General features: G+C 40.4%; 1 protein-coding gene across 3 annotated transcripts in view; it reads right to left on the reverse strand.

Annotated features, from left to right (window-relative positions):
• Positions 1 to 1,927: 1,927 nt before the first annotated feature.
• ccdc39 (coiled-coil domain containing 39) overlaps positions 1,928 to 18,468 on the reverse strand; it is a 35,077-nt gene continuing 18,536 nt past the window's right edge. Inside the window, exons 12-20 of one of the 3 annotated variants that reach the window (XM_017714632.2) lie at positions 17,430 to 17,567; positions 15,005 to 15,213; positions 12,743 to 12,866; positions 11,185 to 11,344; positions 10,850 to 10,956; positions 6,636 to 6,776; positions 4,336 to 4,515; positions 3,098 to 3,186; positions 1,928 to 2,755 (exon numbers count right to left, since the gene is read on the reverse strand). In XM_017714632.2, the coding sequence (XP_017570121.2) occupies positions 2,563 to 2,755; positions 3,098 to 3,186; positions 4,336 to 4,515; positions 6,636 to 6,776; positions 10,850 to 10,956; positions 11,185 to 11,344; positions 12,743 to 12,866; positions 15,005 to 15,213; positions 17,430 to 17,567 (1,341 nt within the window). In that variant the 3' untranslated portion in view covers positions 1,928 to 2,562. Of the gene's footprint in view, positions 2,756 to 3,097; positions 3,187 to 4,335; positions 4,516 to 6,443; positions 6,777 to 10,842; positions 10,957 to 11,184; positions 11,345 to 12,742; positions 12,867 to 15,004; positions 15,214 to 17,429; positions 17,568 to 18,468 lie in introns of those variants that run through there. The other 2 variants (XR_005131608.1, XM_017714634.2) reach the window with 2 other exon arrangements.

Consider the following 18,468-nt stretch of genomic DNA (forward strand, 5'->3'; position numbering starts at 1 on the left):
TTGTTGTTGTTGTCCCCGGTGTTGTTGTCGTCTCAGGTGGTGTTGCCTCCAGTGTTGTCTCTGGTGTCTCCATTGTTGTGATGAGGGGGCTTATCGACGTGGTGTTAAACACAGTTGTTATGTTGACCAGGACGGTTTGATTGCCTGTAACAGAGGCAACTGACAAATATCAGGTAGAATTCAAAACCTTCCAACTGTCCAAATCTATACTTTATTAATTACTCACAGAACTTAAACACTGATTTACCAGACCACACGTAAATGTAGACTGTATGGCTTCCTTTACGGTCCACGGTTAGTTTATATCATAATGTCAGCAACAGAATTACTGGCCTTCTTGAGCAAGAAAGAAACAAAAGCTGTAGAAAATAATCAGAGGAGCAACATTTATGCTAATCCCTCTCACCTCTGCAGTTCAAACACTGTTCAGTGGGGAAACTGCTTCACAAAAACCCTCTTACATCACATAAAAAGCTAAGTGGACTGTGTTTAACCCCAGCAGTGTTACTCATTACTAAAGATATCAGCACGGTTGTGCTACACACTGCTGTAAAATAGGGAAACTCTTGTAATAAGCCTGAGAAGATGAGTTGTAAAACACTGTATGGAAGCAGACAAACGTGGCAAACTTCTTTCCATCTTCTAAAGGATGATGGATGACCAAAGAACGCAGAAAACACCTTTTAGTAGAACTAATTTGCCACTTTTACTTGACTATATTAATATCAATCATCATCCTCATGCATTTGGACAAAAAGACAAACACAAAAATGTATTACATCTAAAATAAATACATTATGTATTGTCAATAATTCTGGAGCCAGATGTAGGTTCAAAATCATTCATTCCCCTTTAGATTACATGAGCACAGCAGCAGATGAATTAAAATTTAGGCGTCTGTCTGACTCTCTGTCAACAACTTGAGCTCTACAGCCTCGCAATGTCACTTTTCCAGGTCAGCAATTACACCTTGTACTAAGCTCCTATTTTCTTTGCAATGTAGACTCTCCATTCAGACTAGTCCAGGATTAGACGTAATCCCTGCCTGGGAAAATGACTCAAAGATTTTGATACTAACTTTTCTATGAGACTCTCTGGATCAACTCTGTGCTAAGAGTCTGTATCCGTTTTAGTGACTTACCGGAGGACTGTCCATCAGTAAAAGCGATGGCGCCCACAAGCAGCGCTAAGAGGAGCATGTCTTCAGCTAGATGTGTCCGTTTGGTCTAACTGCAGTGAAGGACTTTTCATGTGGGACTCTGCCTTAAAGTGTTACGCACCTTGGGTAACCAGCACTTCCAGTAAAGCAACTACAGAGTATAAAAAATGCATTAATCGGAGAAGCTCCACCCACAACTGACTGATATATATATATATATATATATATAGTTGTATGCCAAAGTTTCCAGTTTTGTATGTATTTGTGGAGTTTCAAACATAAAAAAAAAAAAAAAAAAAAAAATTTAACGCTGTTGTCAGAAGAAAACCTTGTATCTCCAAAATGGTAACTTTACAGGAGAAGGAAAAAACCTACTTTACTTTTAATGCAAGTCATGGAACCAGACGTCTTTCTAAGTCATTCTGGGCCGTTTATTTTGGTCCATTAATCATGAAAGTTACACACAATGTAAAGAACAACAGACACTTTGTCAGAAGCTGAAAAAAAAAATTCTTAAAATTTTCCCCCAATATGTTAAATTCAGCAAATAAACTGTATTTTGCATTAAATGTGCAGAAGTGTGTTCTCTGAAGAGGACGTGTTAACTTATTCACACACACACAAACACAATATATACTATTTATCGCTGTTGTCGGAACAAAACCTCATATCTCCAGATTGGTAACTTTACAGGAGAAGGAAAAACACCTACTTTCCTATTAATGTAAGTCAATGGAACCAGACGTCTTTCTAAGTCATTCTGGGCCGTTTATTTTGATCCATTCATCATGAAATTTACACAAAATGTAAAGAACAACAGGCATTTTCAAATTATGGCAAAAACTAAAAAAAAAAACAACGTTATGTTTGGTATTACCCCAAAGTGGAAAACAGTAAAAGAAAGGAAAATCATTCTGCGAGTAGATCATCTGAGCCCGTGAAATATGTAAATAGACAATATGTTGGAATGAATTAATTTCAACACGAATGTAATTGAAAAATATGGATTAATCCTGAGCGAACGATGCAACTGTCCTTGGATTTCCGTGTGCAGCAGATTAAAGATAATAATCTAAATGAGTCGAGGGAGCAGCTGCATTTTTGAAACGAGGTCATAGATATTCAGGAAGGTTTTCCCAGCTGAAGACTGAAAGTCAAGACTTTTCACCAAGAATGTCTGAAGGTATGACAGCACATTCTATAAAAAAAAAAAATTATAGTCTTTATAAGCACACATATCCACACTACCCACATAAATGGTTTCAAACCACTTCAGCTGTTTGCATGACACTGTATAGTCAAATGTGTAGAACAGTAGAACAGTGAATGTGGCTTATCTGTAAAATATGGAGCCCTATCGTCAAGAAACAGTTGCTATAGCCCTGGGGAGGAAGAGCTGCTAGTTAGGGTCTCTTGAGCTGACTGCTCCTGCTCCTGCCACTACTGCTGCTGCTGCTGCTGCAAGAAGCTCGAGGAGAAGTGCTGGACGCCAGAGGAGACGAGACGGACAGCCCCAGTCCCAGCTCCACCGTCTTTACTGTGCGAGACTGCACTGCTGAGCCCCTGGAGCTGCTGCCGGCTGACGACCCTGAGGATCTAACGCGGACGACAACAATACACAATAAACAGAGACCATTTGACGTATTCCATTCTCATGTTCGTATCAAGACATGTTGACCTGGAGCTGGAACTGCAACAAATGTGTAATCCAATAATTGGTTATAATGTTTTTAATATTTAATAACAATGTGCACAGATTTTGAATTCAGATTCACTGAATTTGAAATAATTTGAGATTTCATGATGCACTGAATGCTTTTTAAAGGACTGTAATTAAGATGAATTGTGTGGTACAGTGCCTTCTATGTGGCAGTACAGTGCTCTACAAATGTGCACCAAAAGACAGTAGAACTGGGTGGGTGGAGAGCTCAGTTTTACCTCAGAGAGATGGAGCTGCGTGCTGAGCTTATCTTTGAACTCTGCCGGCTAGATGGGGTAGAGGCAGGAGAGGGGAGGGCTAGACTGGCCTACATTGGAAGAGATGCATTTACAAAAATTGAAATCAAGAGTAAAACAGTCGCTTCGTTCAATATGGTACATTAAATAGACATCAAGGATCCAGTGGATCAGTAATCAGATAATGGGAAACTCCAGGTTTACATGATTGGACAGTAATCCGATTTCGAATAAACTCACAAAGGATGATGTGACGTTAATGTAATGTAAAACTTCCTGATGTGGCTTTTTTTAAAAAATCATCGAGCCTCTATCTAAAAATATGAGCATACATCATCTAGAAAACAAAAAGCGTCAGCGGTCCTCACTTATTTCCGGCCTGTTTACGCACATGCTCAGACTGAGAAAACCGAAAGAAATCAGAGTAAGGGTACCCATGATACAAAAGAATAATTGTATTGTCCGATTGTTGAGCTAAATCCAGCTCTCTTTATTAGATTTCTAAATCGGAGATGGGAGTATGCTGTTTACATGACCATTTGAATAATCAGATAACTGCAGAAGTCGGATTATGATGGGATTATTGAGTAAACACGCTGTTAAACAGTGTTATGGCTGTTACACTCTGAACGTGACATGAAAAAAAGAACATGCATAATATTTGGACGCAATTTCTTTTAGCATCAAAACTACACACTGGATGCAATAGCACATTTTTTGCTCCGCTAAGAGTATATTTATTATTAAAATGTAAATTGGCGAAATATATATCTACAATATCAAAAAAACGTCCCTTGTTCCTCACAAAATGCGATAGTGTGCAGGATGGAAAAGTGAGAGAAGCTTTTAGCGTTTGTGAAAAGGTTCTGTTTGCTGGAAAACAGCTGCTTCGTCATCTTGGTTGTCGCCATGCCAACAGCAAAGGCGATCATGATCAGCAAAGTTCAGCAAAAATCAGAGGGCGGAAAAAATAATTTCATTTGGCGTGCAAGATACTGTAAGTCACACACATATTCTTATACTTATTATTGTCTGATTAAAGCGCCTGAAAAGGTGAAGGTTATAGTGAACGTTAAGTTTGGCATTTAGAAAAAAGTTACATTTAACTGAACAGAAATTCTGCTGGACTGAAGTAAAACAATGTAAATATCTACAAAGTGTCTAAAATAGACTTATCAAAATCTAATGTTTTCCCATTTGTCATCCATAGAACGCACTACCTGCATGAAGTACATCTGCAATGTGGCCTGGAGGTCAGGATGCTCCTCTATGACTTCCAAAAGCATCTTATTGACAGTCTTATTCAAGTCTTTCAGTTCTTTCAGCTCAATGTCCCGTTCCTCAAAGGTCTCCTCCTTGGTCTTCTTAGCTGACCGAATTTCTTTCGTGAGTCTGGAGCACTGCAGCAGAGGAACAGTGGGAATATTTCACCAAATTCAATGTGTGATTGGCTTTTCAAAGCTTATCATATACAGGACTGTGCAAAAGTCAGAGACCACCCTTAATTTATTTGATTACCCAGACAAAATGGTCAATAACTAAATATAATATCAGTTTTTTTTTCAGTCTTTTTAGGAGACTTGCTTTCGGTTTTTCAAAGAAATCTCCAGGGTTATTTATTTTTTCACACCTCCAAAGTTCAGTCTTAGAAGTTGGCTTGGCATTTTCTACTTCTCACTATCCAAGCAATTGCACATTCAGTGGTGTTGAGGTCTGGACTCTGGGGTGGGTCAGTCCATGGTTCAGCTTCTCTGTTTGATGTGTCCATCTCTTTTTCTCAGCAAGGTTCTTCTTAATCAGCTACACATCTTTTCAGACTCACAGCTCTGGGTCATTTTCTCACAGTGGAAGGATGGACAGAAACGCCTGTGGATGTTTTCAGATCTGATGCAGCTTGATGTTCTCCTCTCTCTCAGAGATGGAAGCTTTCAGTGCTGTTTATCTGATGGGGACAGTTTTGGTGTCTACCAAGTCTATTTACTATTTCAAATTGGACACAGTGTTAACCCCTTATTTATGCTTCTTTCTGATCTCCTCAGAAATATCTCTGATATTCTCTGATATAGTATATATTTGACTGAAAATGAAATATATAAAATACATGGCCTCTGACTTTTCCACAGTACTGTAGAATGGTACTACTGTTGGAGTATTACAAGTAAAGAGAGATTGAGGTCTTTAAAAGTAGAGAAGATCTAACAACAGGATCAATCAGATGAGCCCGTTTAATGGCATTTGATAGATCTATTGTCTTCAAAATAGGTTTAATCCTTTTGGAATGCTGTAACTGCCTTCTGCACTGGGTGTGTGCAGGTTTAACAGCCAATGAATTCATGCCACAACAGAACAACATGCGTAGATTCAGTTTTTATCTATTACACAACATTTCAATTCAACTTCAAATGAAATTGAAAGTGGATCATATCAGATGATCTAAATGAATGTTTTTTGACTTTGTATTTGAGAATGTTAACAAAATATAAACAAAAATATAGTTAAAAAACAAACGAATGAACAAATGAATAATATTAGTACTTAGTAAAGCTGATGTTGGCTTTGAGACCGGTATGGTAAGAAGTAATTAGGTTCCATTTTGACCAATCTCATCCAGTTCCCCACAATTCCTCTGATGAAATCGCATTTCCATACATTTTCAATGGGAACTAGGCCAGGCGCCCGACATCAGCCTTGTAAAAAGTTAAACACTGAGAGACATTTTACAAGAAACTGTTCTACTTTTGAGGAAAAGTTTCCTGCTGGAGATGTGAGAAAAGTGGCTATAGCTGAGCTGAAGTTTAAAGCAGAGTCGAGACAGTAAAATCAACATGTATGGCCTTGGGAGCAACAACGAGTACTTTCACCTGCTTTAGAAACCAGCCTTGAATTATATATTTAGAGCTGCTGTCTTGTTGAAACATCCATCTTCTCCCCTTTCTTAACTGATAAGATTGAATTCTAATCGAATATCACCCAGGAACACATTCCACTCATGTTTCCAAGCTGCCCACATTACGATGCTCCCACCTTCATACTTCACTGTGGGTGAAGGATTCTATTTTATTTTTCCAAGTGAACCCCTTCACCTTCACCATAATTGCTACTTCCCAACACCTTCTCAGTCAACAGCAACGGCTTTTATAAAAATATAAAAAATGGGTGCCGTTTTTATTATTAACATGTAGAGCTTCTTATTTTAACAGCATTAACATGTAGAGATTCTTATTTTCAACATTTACATATATGTGTATTTTTAAATAATGACAATACTTTTTTCCACATAAATTTTATACATTTATAAGAGCAAAGTCGAAAGATTTTATGTGTGGAAGTTCAGTGGATACATACAATTACATTAAATAGCAAAACGAAAGTGTCTGAATACCTTCAACCAATAATAACACTAGTATTCTTATCGCTTGGCTGTATTGTAAACATTACTGGCATGTCTGGTATATGCTTTCAGTTTCCCAGCAAATGCATTACCAGTGTTCGATTGTGATAATAATGCAGTGAGTCAGACCTGTTTGGTCACCCTGCCCAGTTTCTCTTGCTGGGAACCGAGCTCCTTGTTCAGAGAAAGAATGCGTGTTTGGACGTCACCGTTTCTTTTGCTCTGTGCAGCTTCCTCCTGCTGTAGGCTGTTCAATGAGCTGTTCATACCCTGAAAAGAAAAACAACACAAAATGTTTTGAAATGTAGATTTTAATCTGGAATTATTTGTTGTGACTGATAAAAAAGGCAGGCAAAACTGGTTATGGCATGTATCTAAACTCAATTCGCCATCTGGCAACAAGTTAAATTGAAAATTGACGTTTTTATGGACTTCTAATTAGTACTACTTCTACTATTACTACTACTATCTATATTAGTAGTATAACAATTTTGTAGGTAGTTTGACCAGGAGGATGGGTCCCCCCTTGTGAGCCTTGGTTCCTCCCAAGATTTCTTCCTCAACTCTGAGGGAGTTTTTCCTTGAAACTGTCAATTGATTTCATTTCATTTGAAAAAATGACATTTTCTCTATTGAACTGCTTCTTGTAGAGTTTCTTTGATTCTGGTTCCTGGTTCCTGGACTCAGGTTCTTAAATGTAAAACCACAGCCTCCTGTAATGCCATTCAATGTTAATCACTAAAGAATGGCAACAGTGTAAAGAATGTAAAGAATGTTTTTTCTTTCCAAAGAAAACAAGGTTCTGTCTCTAACCATACCTTCAAATCAATTTCAAATAGTAACAAAAGATCTCCAGTACTTACAAATCCAAATGTAGCATCAATTGAAGGTACTGAATCTGCACTTTCAATAGAATTTGTTTAAACATTTACAACCTCAAATCAGAAAATGTTGCGATGGTATGTTAAGTTAAAAATAAACAAAAACAGTGATTTATAAATTATGTTTGACCTGTATTACAAACAATACAACAGCATATGGCGTGGTGGGTAGCGCTGTCGCCTCACAGCGAGGAGGGCCTGGGTTCGATTCCCCAGCCGGGTGACCGGGGTCCTCTCTGTGTGGAGTTTGCGTGTTCTCCCCGTGTCTGCGTGGGTTTCCTCCGGGTTCTCCGGTTTCCTCCCACAGTCCAAAGACATGCAGTCAGGCCAATTGGACATGCTAAATTGCCCCTAGGTGTGAGTGTGTGAGTGACTGTCTGTGTGTCTGCCCTGTGATGGACTGGCGACCTGTCCAGGGTGTATCATGCCTTTCGCCCGAGGACTGCTGGGATAGGCTCCAGCACCCCCCCGCGACCCTGACGGAGAAGCGGCTTGGAAAATGGATGGATGGATGGATGGACAACAGCATATTATTATATGATGTTTACCTCATGAATTATATTGTTTGTCTCAAAATAAACTAATTTTAATTTTGATTCTTGGAACATATAAAAAAAAAGTTGGGTCAATAAGGTATTTAACACTTTGTAATGTTGTCATTGCTTTTCTCAACACTTTCAAGACGTTTAGAGGCTGCTTTTAAGATAAACTTTTGTCCCATTCTTCCTGCACACAAGTCTTAAAGGGTGCAACAAAACGGGGTCTTTTGTGTTGTAAAATGCGCCACACATTCTCTGTTGAGAAGAGGTCGGGACTTCATGCAGGCCAGTCCCACATCCACAGCCATGCCTTTGTATTGTGTGCAGAACATGGTTTTATATGCATGCAAGCCTGAAAAAGATGTTGTCTTGAAGGCAGCACGTGTTGCTCCAAAATCTATGTACTTTTTGGTATCAATGGAATAGCATGCATTTCGTCCAAAAAAGACCAAATTGGTCTGAACATTTCCTCTGTGTGATGGTCCATCCCAGATGCTTCCAAGCCCAGAGAGGTCAACATGGTTAACATCAAAAGGCTTCCTATTGGCAGAGTGTTTCAGTTTTAACTGGTATTTGTGGATGTAACTATGTATAGTAGTACTTGACAAATTAGGTTATATCGCTTATAGATAAATGATTGTTCGTGATGCTGAATCTTTTAATTATATTGTGCACCGAAATATCCTAATCCCTCCCCATGCTGCTTTTGTATCAAGTCATGATTACAATCACCTGTTTGGCATCACCTGTTTCATTATTTTATTATTTTACTTCATTACTAGCCTTGAATTCCCCCCCTCCCACCAACTTTTTTGGAATGTGTTGCAGGCCTGAATGGCTGGAATGGATGTATATTTACAAATGAAATTAACTCCACCAGACAAACCATGAAATATCTTGTGTTCAACTGCCTGCAATAAAATAAAACTCAAAGTAAATTTTAGAAATACTTGCTTTTTTATTTGCTTGTCCGATTTGGGGTTGTATATGCCACAGGGAATCTAGGAAGGTTAAGCCTGGAATTCCACTGCCATAATGTTTCAGCACATCTCTGATAAATATCTGGCAAATTGACCATGACTGAACAAACCAGAGCTGAGTACAAACATACTTCTGCACAAAAGTTAATCATAAACTGTAGTCAGCTATTTGCAAGGCCCGTCTTTGAGTGGGGAATGCAAAGAAATGCCATCTTCTTGCAATAAATAAATTAATAAATAAATAGATTAATTAATACAGTTGCCACTCCCATTTTCATCTCCTTTGGATTAAGTTGTGATATCCTAACATATTTATTATACATCCACTATATTTCCAAAAGTCTTCACTCACCCATCCAAATCATTGAATTCAGGTGTTCCAGTCACTTCCATGGCTACAGGTGTATAAAGCCGAGCCCCTAGGCCTGCAGACTGCTTCTAAAGACATTAGTGAGAGAATGGGTCGCTCTCAGGAGCTCAGTGAATTCCAGCGTGGTACCGTGATCGGACGCCACCTGTGCAACAAGTCCAGTCGTGAAATTTCCTCACTACTAAATATTCCACAGTCAACTGTCAGTGGTATTATAACAAAGAGGAAGCCATGAAGTGGTCGGCCACATAAAATGAGGATGTGGATGCTGAAAGGCATAGTGCGTAGAGGTCATCAACTTTCTTCGGAGTCAATCACTACAGACCTCCAAACTTCATGTGGCCTTCAGATCAGAACAGCGCAGAGAGCTTCATGGAATGGGTTTCCATGGCCGAGCAGCTGCATCCAAGCCTGACATCACCAAGCGCAATGTAAAGCGTGGAATGCAATGGTGTAAAGCGCCGTCACTGGACTCTAGAGCAGTGGAGACGTGGAGTGACGAATCACGCTTCTCTGTCTGGCAATTCGATGGATAAGTTTGGGTTTGGCAGTTGCCAGGAGAACAGTACTTGTCTGACTGCATTCTGCCAGATGTAAAGTTTGGTGGAGGGGGGATCATGGTGTGGGGCTGTTTTTCAGGAGTTGGGCTCGGCCCCTTAGTTCCAGTGAAAGGAACTCTTAAAGCTTCAGCACCAAGAGATTATGGACAATTTCATGCTCCCAACTTTGTGGGAACAGTTTGGGGATGGCCCCATCCTGTTCCAACATGACTGCCTACCAGTGCACAAAGCAGGTCCATAAAGACATGGAGGAGTGAGTTTGGTGTGGAAGAACTTGACTGGCCTGCACAGAGTCCTGACCTCAACCGATAGAACACCTTTGGGATGAATTAGAGCGGAGACTGAGAGCCAGGCCTTCTCGTCCAACATCAGTGTCTGAACTCACAAACGCACTTCTGGAAGAACGGTCAAACATTCCCATGAACACACTCCTAACCCTTGTGGAAAGTCTTCACAGAAGAGTTGAAGCTGTGTGAAGGCAGACATGCAAATACTTTTGGCAATAGTGTATTTAAATGTTTACACACAAAGTTGCCCAAGTTGTTTTCAGTTGCTTCCACCAAGTTGTTTGAACACACCATCACCCCCTTCAATTGCTGTTACAATTTGACCACTGCTTGTTTGAAACATCCAGTCCAGGAGACAACTTTACACAAAGACTCATAAATCAATATGAAAATAACCCAATATGGCTTTGGGTTAAGGGTTAATAAGCCAGTAAAAATGTGCAGTTTTCTTCATTCATTCAAACATTCATAAAAATTGCTTGTGCAAGTATTTTGGATTAAGGTAAAAATATGATGCATATTAGGGGTGGGACTCTCACAACATCTCACGTTTCAATTTCAATGTGGATTTCAATTCAGAGTGCCTAGTGTTGAGTAGTGTTAGATCTATTTGAATGAATTTGAGGAATATAAGGAAGCCTTATGCTAACCATGTCCAGAAATAGTGTTGACTTCTCAAACGTTTGCACAGAATGAGAACTGAAATATCCCCAACCTACCACTGACCTCAATGTCCTCCTGGAGTTCCCTGATCTGCCGTCTCTTGTATTTGTACTTGTCTTCAGCTGCTCTTTTCTGTTCATCTAACTTCATTTTCTCCTGATACTCTGGACCTACCAAAACAAGCCACAACTGTTAATGGATTCAGTACAGCTTACATAATGTGCTCATCTACTGCTAAAGTTTCCAGACAAATGTTAAGCCTAGTTCTGGAATCCCCACTGACATGACACTGGAATCTAGAGCTGCTTCTTGAAAACACTGGAACAGGAATGCAGTCTGTTTATTAATGATTCATTCCTTGATTAACTACAGTCAGGTAGAGAAAGGCTGGGACATACTGGACTCTGTGGCCTTGCTGAAGGATTTACGGTAAGTGCTGTTCCAATTATTGACAACATGTAGGGTGTTTTCCAAGGCTTTGACCTCTTTCTCTGTTTTACGGATCTTGGTGTCCAGCTCGTCCCCCTCACGCTGAAGCTCTTCTTTCTCCTGAGCTGCCTTTAAAAGCCAGATAAAAAAAAAACACAGCCTGAGATGTGATTCGGCATAAATTTAGCTCAATTGCTGTATTTGGGCATTTATTTTTGGGGCCGTGTTGCTCTTCTACACTTTCATGGTCATTTTTGACAGCACAGTATTAAAGATATCTCCAGCACTATGCCAGCTAATGGGATATGGCACTCAGTAAGCTCAATATCGTTGCTGTCAGAAGAAAACCTTGTATCTCCATAATGTGAAAGTATCTGTCACTCTTTACACAGTTTGTACATTTTGTGATGAGTGGCCTAAAAGAAATTACCCAAAATGACATGGGAAAAATTCTGGTTCCATTGACTTACATTGAAAGTGAAGTATGTTTTTTCCTTCTCCTGTAAAGTTACTATTTTGGAGATACAAGGTTTTCTTCCGACAGCAGTTACTTCTGAACACCTTTAGGGGGCAGCAGAGAGTAATGTTTGTTTGAGCTGCTGTGTCTGTCATCAGGTACGAGCGGCTAAACCATAATAGCTAAGAAACAAAAATGGTAATCAGCCAATTTGGCCACTTAAGGCTCGTGCTTCAATAGTAGCATACAATAAACAAAAAATGGGACACGATCCTATTTCTTATTTTTACTCCAGCTCCTTGTTTTTGAGAGTCACCTTGAAACCGAGTTACAAGGAACAGGGGTTAAAATCGTCCTCTATGAAATGGGACCCTCAAATAAAAAGAGCATCACTTCATTAACAGCTACTAGGCCACCCTGCCAGTCTGCAGTGACAGGGTGTGCTTGTTATGAAGAAAAGGACCATAATACACTGAAATGACATTAAACTAAGATAACACCATGGCTATTGTCATTTTAAACGGGGAAAATTCTCACATTTGTGTGTTTCATTTCTCTCACAGCCACCTTGCCGATCTTCTTCCTTTCTCATAGCACTCCGTTTGGAGTGAGTCTCTGAAAAACCTCCGTTTGGAGGGTCACATAGTCACTGCGCCATACCCCATAGCCCTATCTCACGAAAAATCAGGACACCCTACCCATAGATGTGAGGATTGGGATACTGTTAATCGCAATTATTCATATGACGATTAATTATGTGCTAAAATTTCCCACTATATACAAAATGCTGGACCTAGTGATGCACCAGGCCTCAGGTAAAAGCTACTGCTATAAATTTATGTGGTGGTTTGTTGAGGGAACTAAACGGTCCACACTGACAAACTGAAGCACTGAAGCCCAACAGCACCAACTTCACAATAAAAAATGCTTTTTTTCTCATTTAAAAAATGGAAGAGTGATGATTGGACCCCGCACTCTTGGTTATAATTTAACCCTTAGATGTTACCCCATCCAAAGCATGTGGTCACTTCAAATAAGCCTATTTGTGACTAATATTAAAGACCAGCTACCTTTATAATGTAATAGGCCTGGGATTTGTCTTCCTCTCCTTCTGGTGCAGCCATTGCGATGGTCATGATCTCATATCTCTTCCTCATCTTGTCGATTTTGGACAGTCGTTCATGCACCTCAGCGCTGTGAAGAGATCATTAGCAACCAGTGAGCACTCTGAACATCTGGGCTACATCTCCTTGGGCAAACAAAAAAAGAGTCACACGCATAATTTCTTCTCGAAAACTTGGTTAAGCCTTCAATTGGCTTTTGATTCAACTGTCGAAGCAGAACACAACACTGACATTCCCACAATCCAGGATGACAACTGCAGGGTGTCTGTATGTAACCTCAATCCCAATTCTCCGTTTGGAACCGCAGGTGAAATGCTAAAACTAGGGATGGTTATCGTTAGGATTTTATCAATACTGATATCGATACTGATACTTATCAATACTTTAATTAATACTACTCTCCACAACGTGAATTTTACTTCAGCACAGTCTCTGCTTAATATGACTGCTTCACCCCTGAGAAGCTGATTTGCTGGTAACATTTCCTGATAAGGACATTTAGACTATCAAACTATCCTACTATTCTAGTTTTGGCACGAAGCTGAAGTTGGCTTCCTATTGGCCAGCTCCTTGTTCAGATTTTCCCATTCTACCTTAAAAAGTGCAGCAGTTATTATTAACACCTCAGGCACTGACATGAAACTGCTGCACCATTTAAAGTGGGATGAAAAAATCAGAGCCTTTTCTGCTCAGGTGATTTAAGCAATCAAAATATCCTACCTAGAGTTTTATATAGCGAACTGCCTTTCATTCAGTATTTTGGTGTACACACTAGTTGGTGATGCCATCTAGTAAAGTTACCTCTGCTACACCTGCTGAACTCATACAGCCCCATATGAACATACTACCTCCACCATGTTTCACAGTTGCCATTATGCAGTCACTGTGATAGTCTTGGTCAGGTCCACACCAAGCACGCTGAACTCCATCTGATCTAAACAAGTTCATCTCAGTTTCATCTGATCAGATAACGTAACGCCATATTCATCAGGCTTCTTTTCATGTGCTTTCGCAAACTTTAAGTCTTGTAGGTTCGTGCGGATTCTCTAGGAAAGGTGCTTTTTTCAAGATTGGGTAAACAGCGGATCTTTGAAGGACTGCCGCTATGCCTTTGATTAGTGATGGTATTGCTCTTTGGATACTTCCTAATACCTACTTGCAGCTGTGTTTCGGCTTATGTTTATTAGTTTGCTAACATTCCTGTACCCTTTCCCTTCTTTGTAAGGTTTTCCCGTCTGAATTTGTCTGGAAAACAAATGAACAGCCAAGCAGCCATGAATACTTTAACTAATTTAAGGGTGTAATAGGGCTTAAATAATTGGGCTTAATGGGAAATCACATCCCAGGTGTGCTCACTTTTGGTTCAATGACTTTCTACACTGGAGTATGTAATTTCAATACTGTCTCTCCAACCACATCCTTTGTAATTATATGTAAGAAAGTATCCTGTATTTCAATTAAAATGCATGTAGTCGCTTTAATAATACTGTTTAAAGCCATTTATTATCTATACATTACATGCTTGATATCATACAGAGAGGTTAGTCCGATTTCAAAGCGCCTTATTCTTACAACCATTAAGCGCCCAGGAACTAATCACATACCAACTGAAAGGGGGGGGGTAATAGAGTTTCTGACTGTCACTGGAAGATAGCTCCCTTCCGTCTGCGAGGACCCCAGAGCAGAACGCGTTCTGCGTTCTCCACGTCAATAAGAGTGAATCCATCATAACTGTGCAACGAGATTTTCGTGAGATTTCAAAGCGTTCATCGTTGGTTCCACAGCACTGGACGATCTCCGAAATCGCACTGAAAGAGCCAGGAGTGCGGTGACCCCCCCCCCCCCCCCCCCCCCCCCAACGCTCAGTGGAGTTTGACTATGCCGTTGAAGTTGATGTCATCCGTACAGCTGGAGGAGGTTCAGACTGAGCACTTGTAAAATTGCATAATAAACTTTATGCTCATTTAAATCATCTACAATGCACTGCACGGTTCCGTAACGATTTACAAGTGAAATAAATCGGATTCATCTTTCTGAAATCACCCTGTAAATCTTTTGTTTTTCTATGCAAGTCCAGAAACCTTTTAAGAACAAAGTGTAAGAGATAATGCACTGGGTAAGGAACATCCCTGCTCACTTCAGAACCCAATACAAAACACAGCTCTGCTGTACACAGGTCCAGGCCTGCTATATGCCCCTCTGCCTCACCTGAGTCTTTGCCTTTCCTGATCGGTGATTTTGAGCTGCTTGGTGAGGGTTTCTCTGTGCACACGGATCTCCTCCTGACGCTCCTTCATGGCCGCCTGCAGCTGCAGCCGCCTCTTCTCCAGAGAGAGAACGCCGTCCGCCTTGTTGTACAGCAGGTCACGGAGCCGCTTTACCTCCAGCCTCAGGATGTTGAGCTCCACCATGCTGTCCTAATGCAGGGAAATGGTTACAATGGGTTTTATTTCTTAAGAAGTTCTGTGGGGGGTTACGAGAGTGAAACTAAACGATTTATATCTTTATATAAAGACTATTTATATAAACACTGCTAGTTATAAAAATGGACACAGAAACATTTCAGAACGTCTTCTAATTGGCTGTTATTGCTGTTTTAAGCTATTTGACTACTTTTGTAGCAACAGGAAAGAACGAGGCACAACCTAAAGAATTTTCTTTTTTGCTAAACAGTCTAAAAAGTACTTTAGTTGTGTTTATCCTAGCAATCTGCACACCTCTGCTACAAATGAAAGTAAGCCATTTGTTAATAATTCAACTGAATGCAAAAGAAGTTTGAACATTACAGTGGCAGTGTTAACAAAGGACAGCGGGGCACAAACTAACATGAAGCTAAACGGCCTCAATTCGGTCATCTTCCTATAATCCCATATTAACGTCATCCGGGCATTTCCAAGTACCATATAAGAAACTTACCCCTAGTTTTGTATCTAAGTCACAGAATTCACACCTATTATTCTGCTCACTCGCTCGGTGGCTGTATTGTGAAGCATGAGACAAGTGAGAGCTAGCCAGGCTAAAGTACAGCCTCCACACGGCAGGGCTAGTTTTTCTGTAGGGGGATATGGATTCTCTCGTTATTTACTTTGAGAGGTTTTGCTGCAACACTTTACATTACATTAAAACTACTATGTGCAGGCTGTACTTTAGCCTGGCTAGCTCTCACAGCATGAAGTCAAGTCGAGTTTATTTATATAGTGCTTTTTACAACAGGTGTTATCACAAAGCAGCTTCACAGAAACTCCAGGTCCAGGCCCTGGTGCGCATCACCACAGGTGACAGCTTCAATGAACCTTTCCTAAGAGGATGGGGAAGAAACCTTAAGACCAACCAAGAGTGGAATCTATCCTTCTCTACTCAACCCTGGATAGCAAAGCAATAATATGACAAGAGCAATGTGAAGAGAGGACAGGAATTCTGAATGAATATTTAACATTGAATAGAGAGAAAACCGATGACTGCTGCTTGTGGCCCATCATAGTGAGTGAAGACCACCGTTGCTATATTACAGACACCATGAGAATGAATAAAACAAACCAGGTGTAAATTCTGTGACTTCTACTCTAAATACAATAAATGAAAAACATAAATATATACATATAAATCTCAATCTTTAGGGCAAATGTCTATCAGACCGCTGTTGTAGTTCACAGATGGTGCTGCTGGGAGAAAACCAGGAGATGAACAAAACAGGTTCTACTTGAAATGTTCATCTACATAAAATATTCCTGGTATAATTCACCCCAGGTTAGGTTGTGCGCCGCTCTGCCCTTCGGAGAAATGTCATCAATCAATCAAAGCGAAGTGCCTATTAGTGCTAGATGGCTGTAAGTAAGGAAAATGTGGAATCGTGGCTGAACAAACATCTAAACAGTCAAGCTCAAGTTAAGCTTTCGGTCGTCCGTCTCATAAACATTAATGTTCTTCTCTACAACAGGCTAAAGGTCATGCAGGAAAGGTGATGTTTCTGGAAATCTAATGACGTGCGTATTTCCCAGAAAATCCGAAGGGACTGGGAAACGTACGGGAATTTCCTAATCTTGTGTGCGCGGCCCTGAACCCCTCCGAATATGCACTGCGTTTGAGATTTACATGGCCGATCATGCGCAAAGGTGTCTGGACATTTCAGTTTATTTTGACCTAAAAACTCGGTGCGCACAAATACAAATCTGTGATTTATTAAGAGCATGTTTTCTTTTAATATTTCTATTACCCCACTGTTTTGAAACAACACACACACACAAGCTTACTCTCAAATAAAAAGAAATCAAAGTAATTAAGCAACATCTCATTTAATCCTTAATTAATCCCACAACGGGGAAATTCACTGGCACATTTAGCCCATCCGTGCAGTTAAACAGCCACATACACATTAGTGAAGACACACACTAGGGGGCAGTAAGCACACTTGCCCGGAGCGGTGGGGAGCCCTGTCCACAGCACCTGGGGAGAACTTGGGGGGTTAGGTGTTTTGGTCAAGAGCACTTCAGTCATGTCCTGTTAGGGGATCAAACCGAGGACCTTCTGGCCAGAAGGCTGGCTCCCTAACCTCCAGCCCACGACTGCCAAATTATTACATAATATATGAAAAAAAACTGTACTGGTCAGTGAAGAGGGAGCATGGTCTTGTCACCTGTTTCTTAAGTCGCAGTTTCTTCAGCTCTTTGTCAGAAGTGTCATTGAAAAGACGCAGTTCCTCGATCTTGGTGGTCAGGTCTCTTTTTTCCGCTCCTGTCTTCTCCGTCTCTTTTCTCAGACAGCGGATATCATCCTGGAAATATGCATTTGATATTGTAAAGAGTTCTCATACATTTACACAAATACACAGACTTTGATTTAGACAATTTCTCCATAATTTGCCATTATGAAATGGTACAACAGGATCTGCAGTGATAAATAGCTGTATATAAACTAGTCATCTGATACAGTGGCTTGGGAAAACTGTTTGAGGGTTGACCTTTTCAAAAAAGCTGAGGTGCGATTCTTTCGTGCCTCCTTGGTAGGTTTTCAAAGAATCTGAAACAGTTCCTGTTATTATAAAGGTGTACACCATGTAGCCAAAAGTATGTGGACAGCCCTCCTACTTATTCATTTGAGGTGTTTCAGCCACATCTATTGCTAACAGGTGGATAAAATCAAGCACATAGCCTTGCAATCTCAATAGACACTGGCTGTCAGATGTATTGAACTGAAGAGCCCACTTACTTTAAACATGCCACTGTCATAGGATGCCACCATTGCCACAAGTCAGTCTGTGAAATCTATGTCCTGCTAGATCTGCCCCAGACAACTGTAAGTGCTATTATTGTGAAATGGAAGCAGCTCAACAACAAAATGGTAGACCATGTAAACGCACAAAGTGATGAAGCGCACAGTGCCTGTCCCCTGTGGGTGATGTTTATGCTACGGCATACAAAGAAATTTTTTGATAATTATATGCTTCTAACTTTGTGGCAATTATTTGGGGAAGGCCCTTTCCTGTTCCAGTATGACTGAGCCCCTGTACCATGCAAGGTCCATGAGGAACTCCAGTGGCCTGCACAGAGCCCTGACCTCAACCCCACTAAACAAATTGGAACGTTGATTGTGAGCCAGGCCTTGTTGTCCAACATCAGTGCCTGACCACACTAATGCTCTTTTGACTGAATGGGCAAGAATTCCTCCATAATGTT

The sequence above is a fragment of the Pygocentrus nattereri genome, chromosome 2, assembly GCF_015220715.1.
Source record: "Pygocentrus nattereri isolate fPygNat1 chromosome 2, fPygNat1.pri, whole genome shotgun sequence".
Lineage (NCBI taxonomy): Eukaryota > Metazoa > Chordata > Actinopteri > Characiformes > Serrasalmidae > Pygocentrus > Pygocentrus nattereri.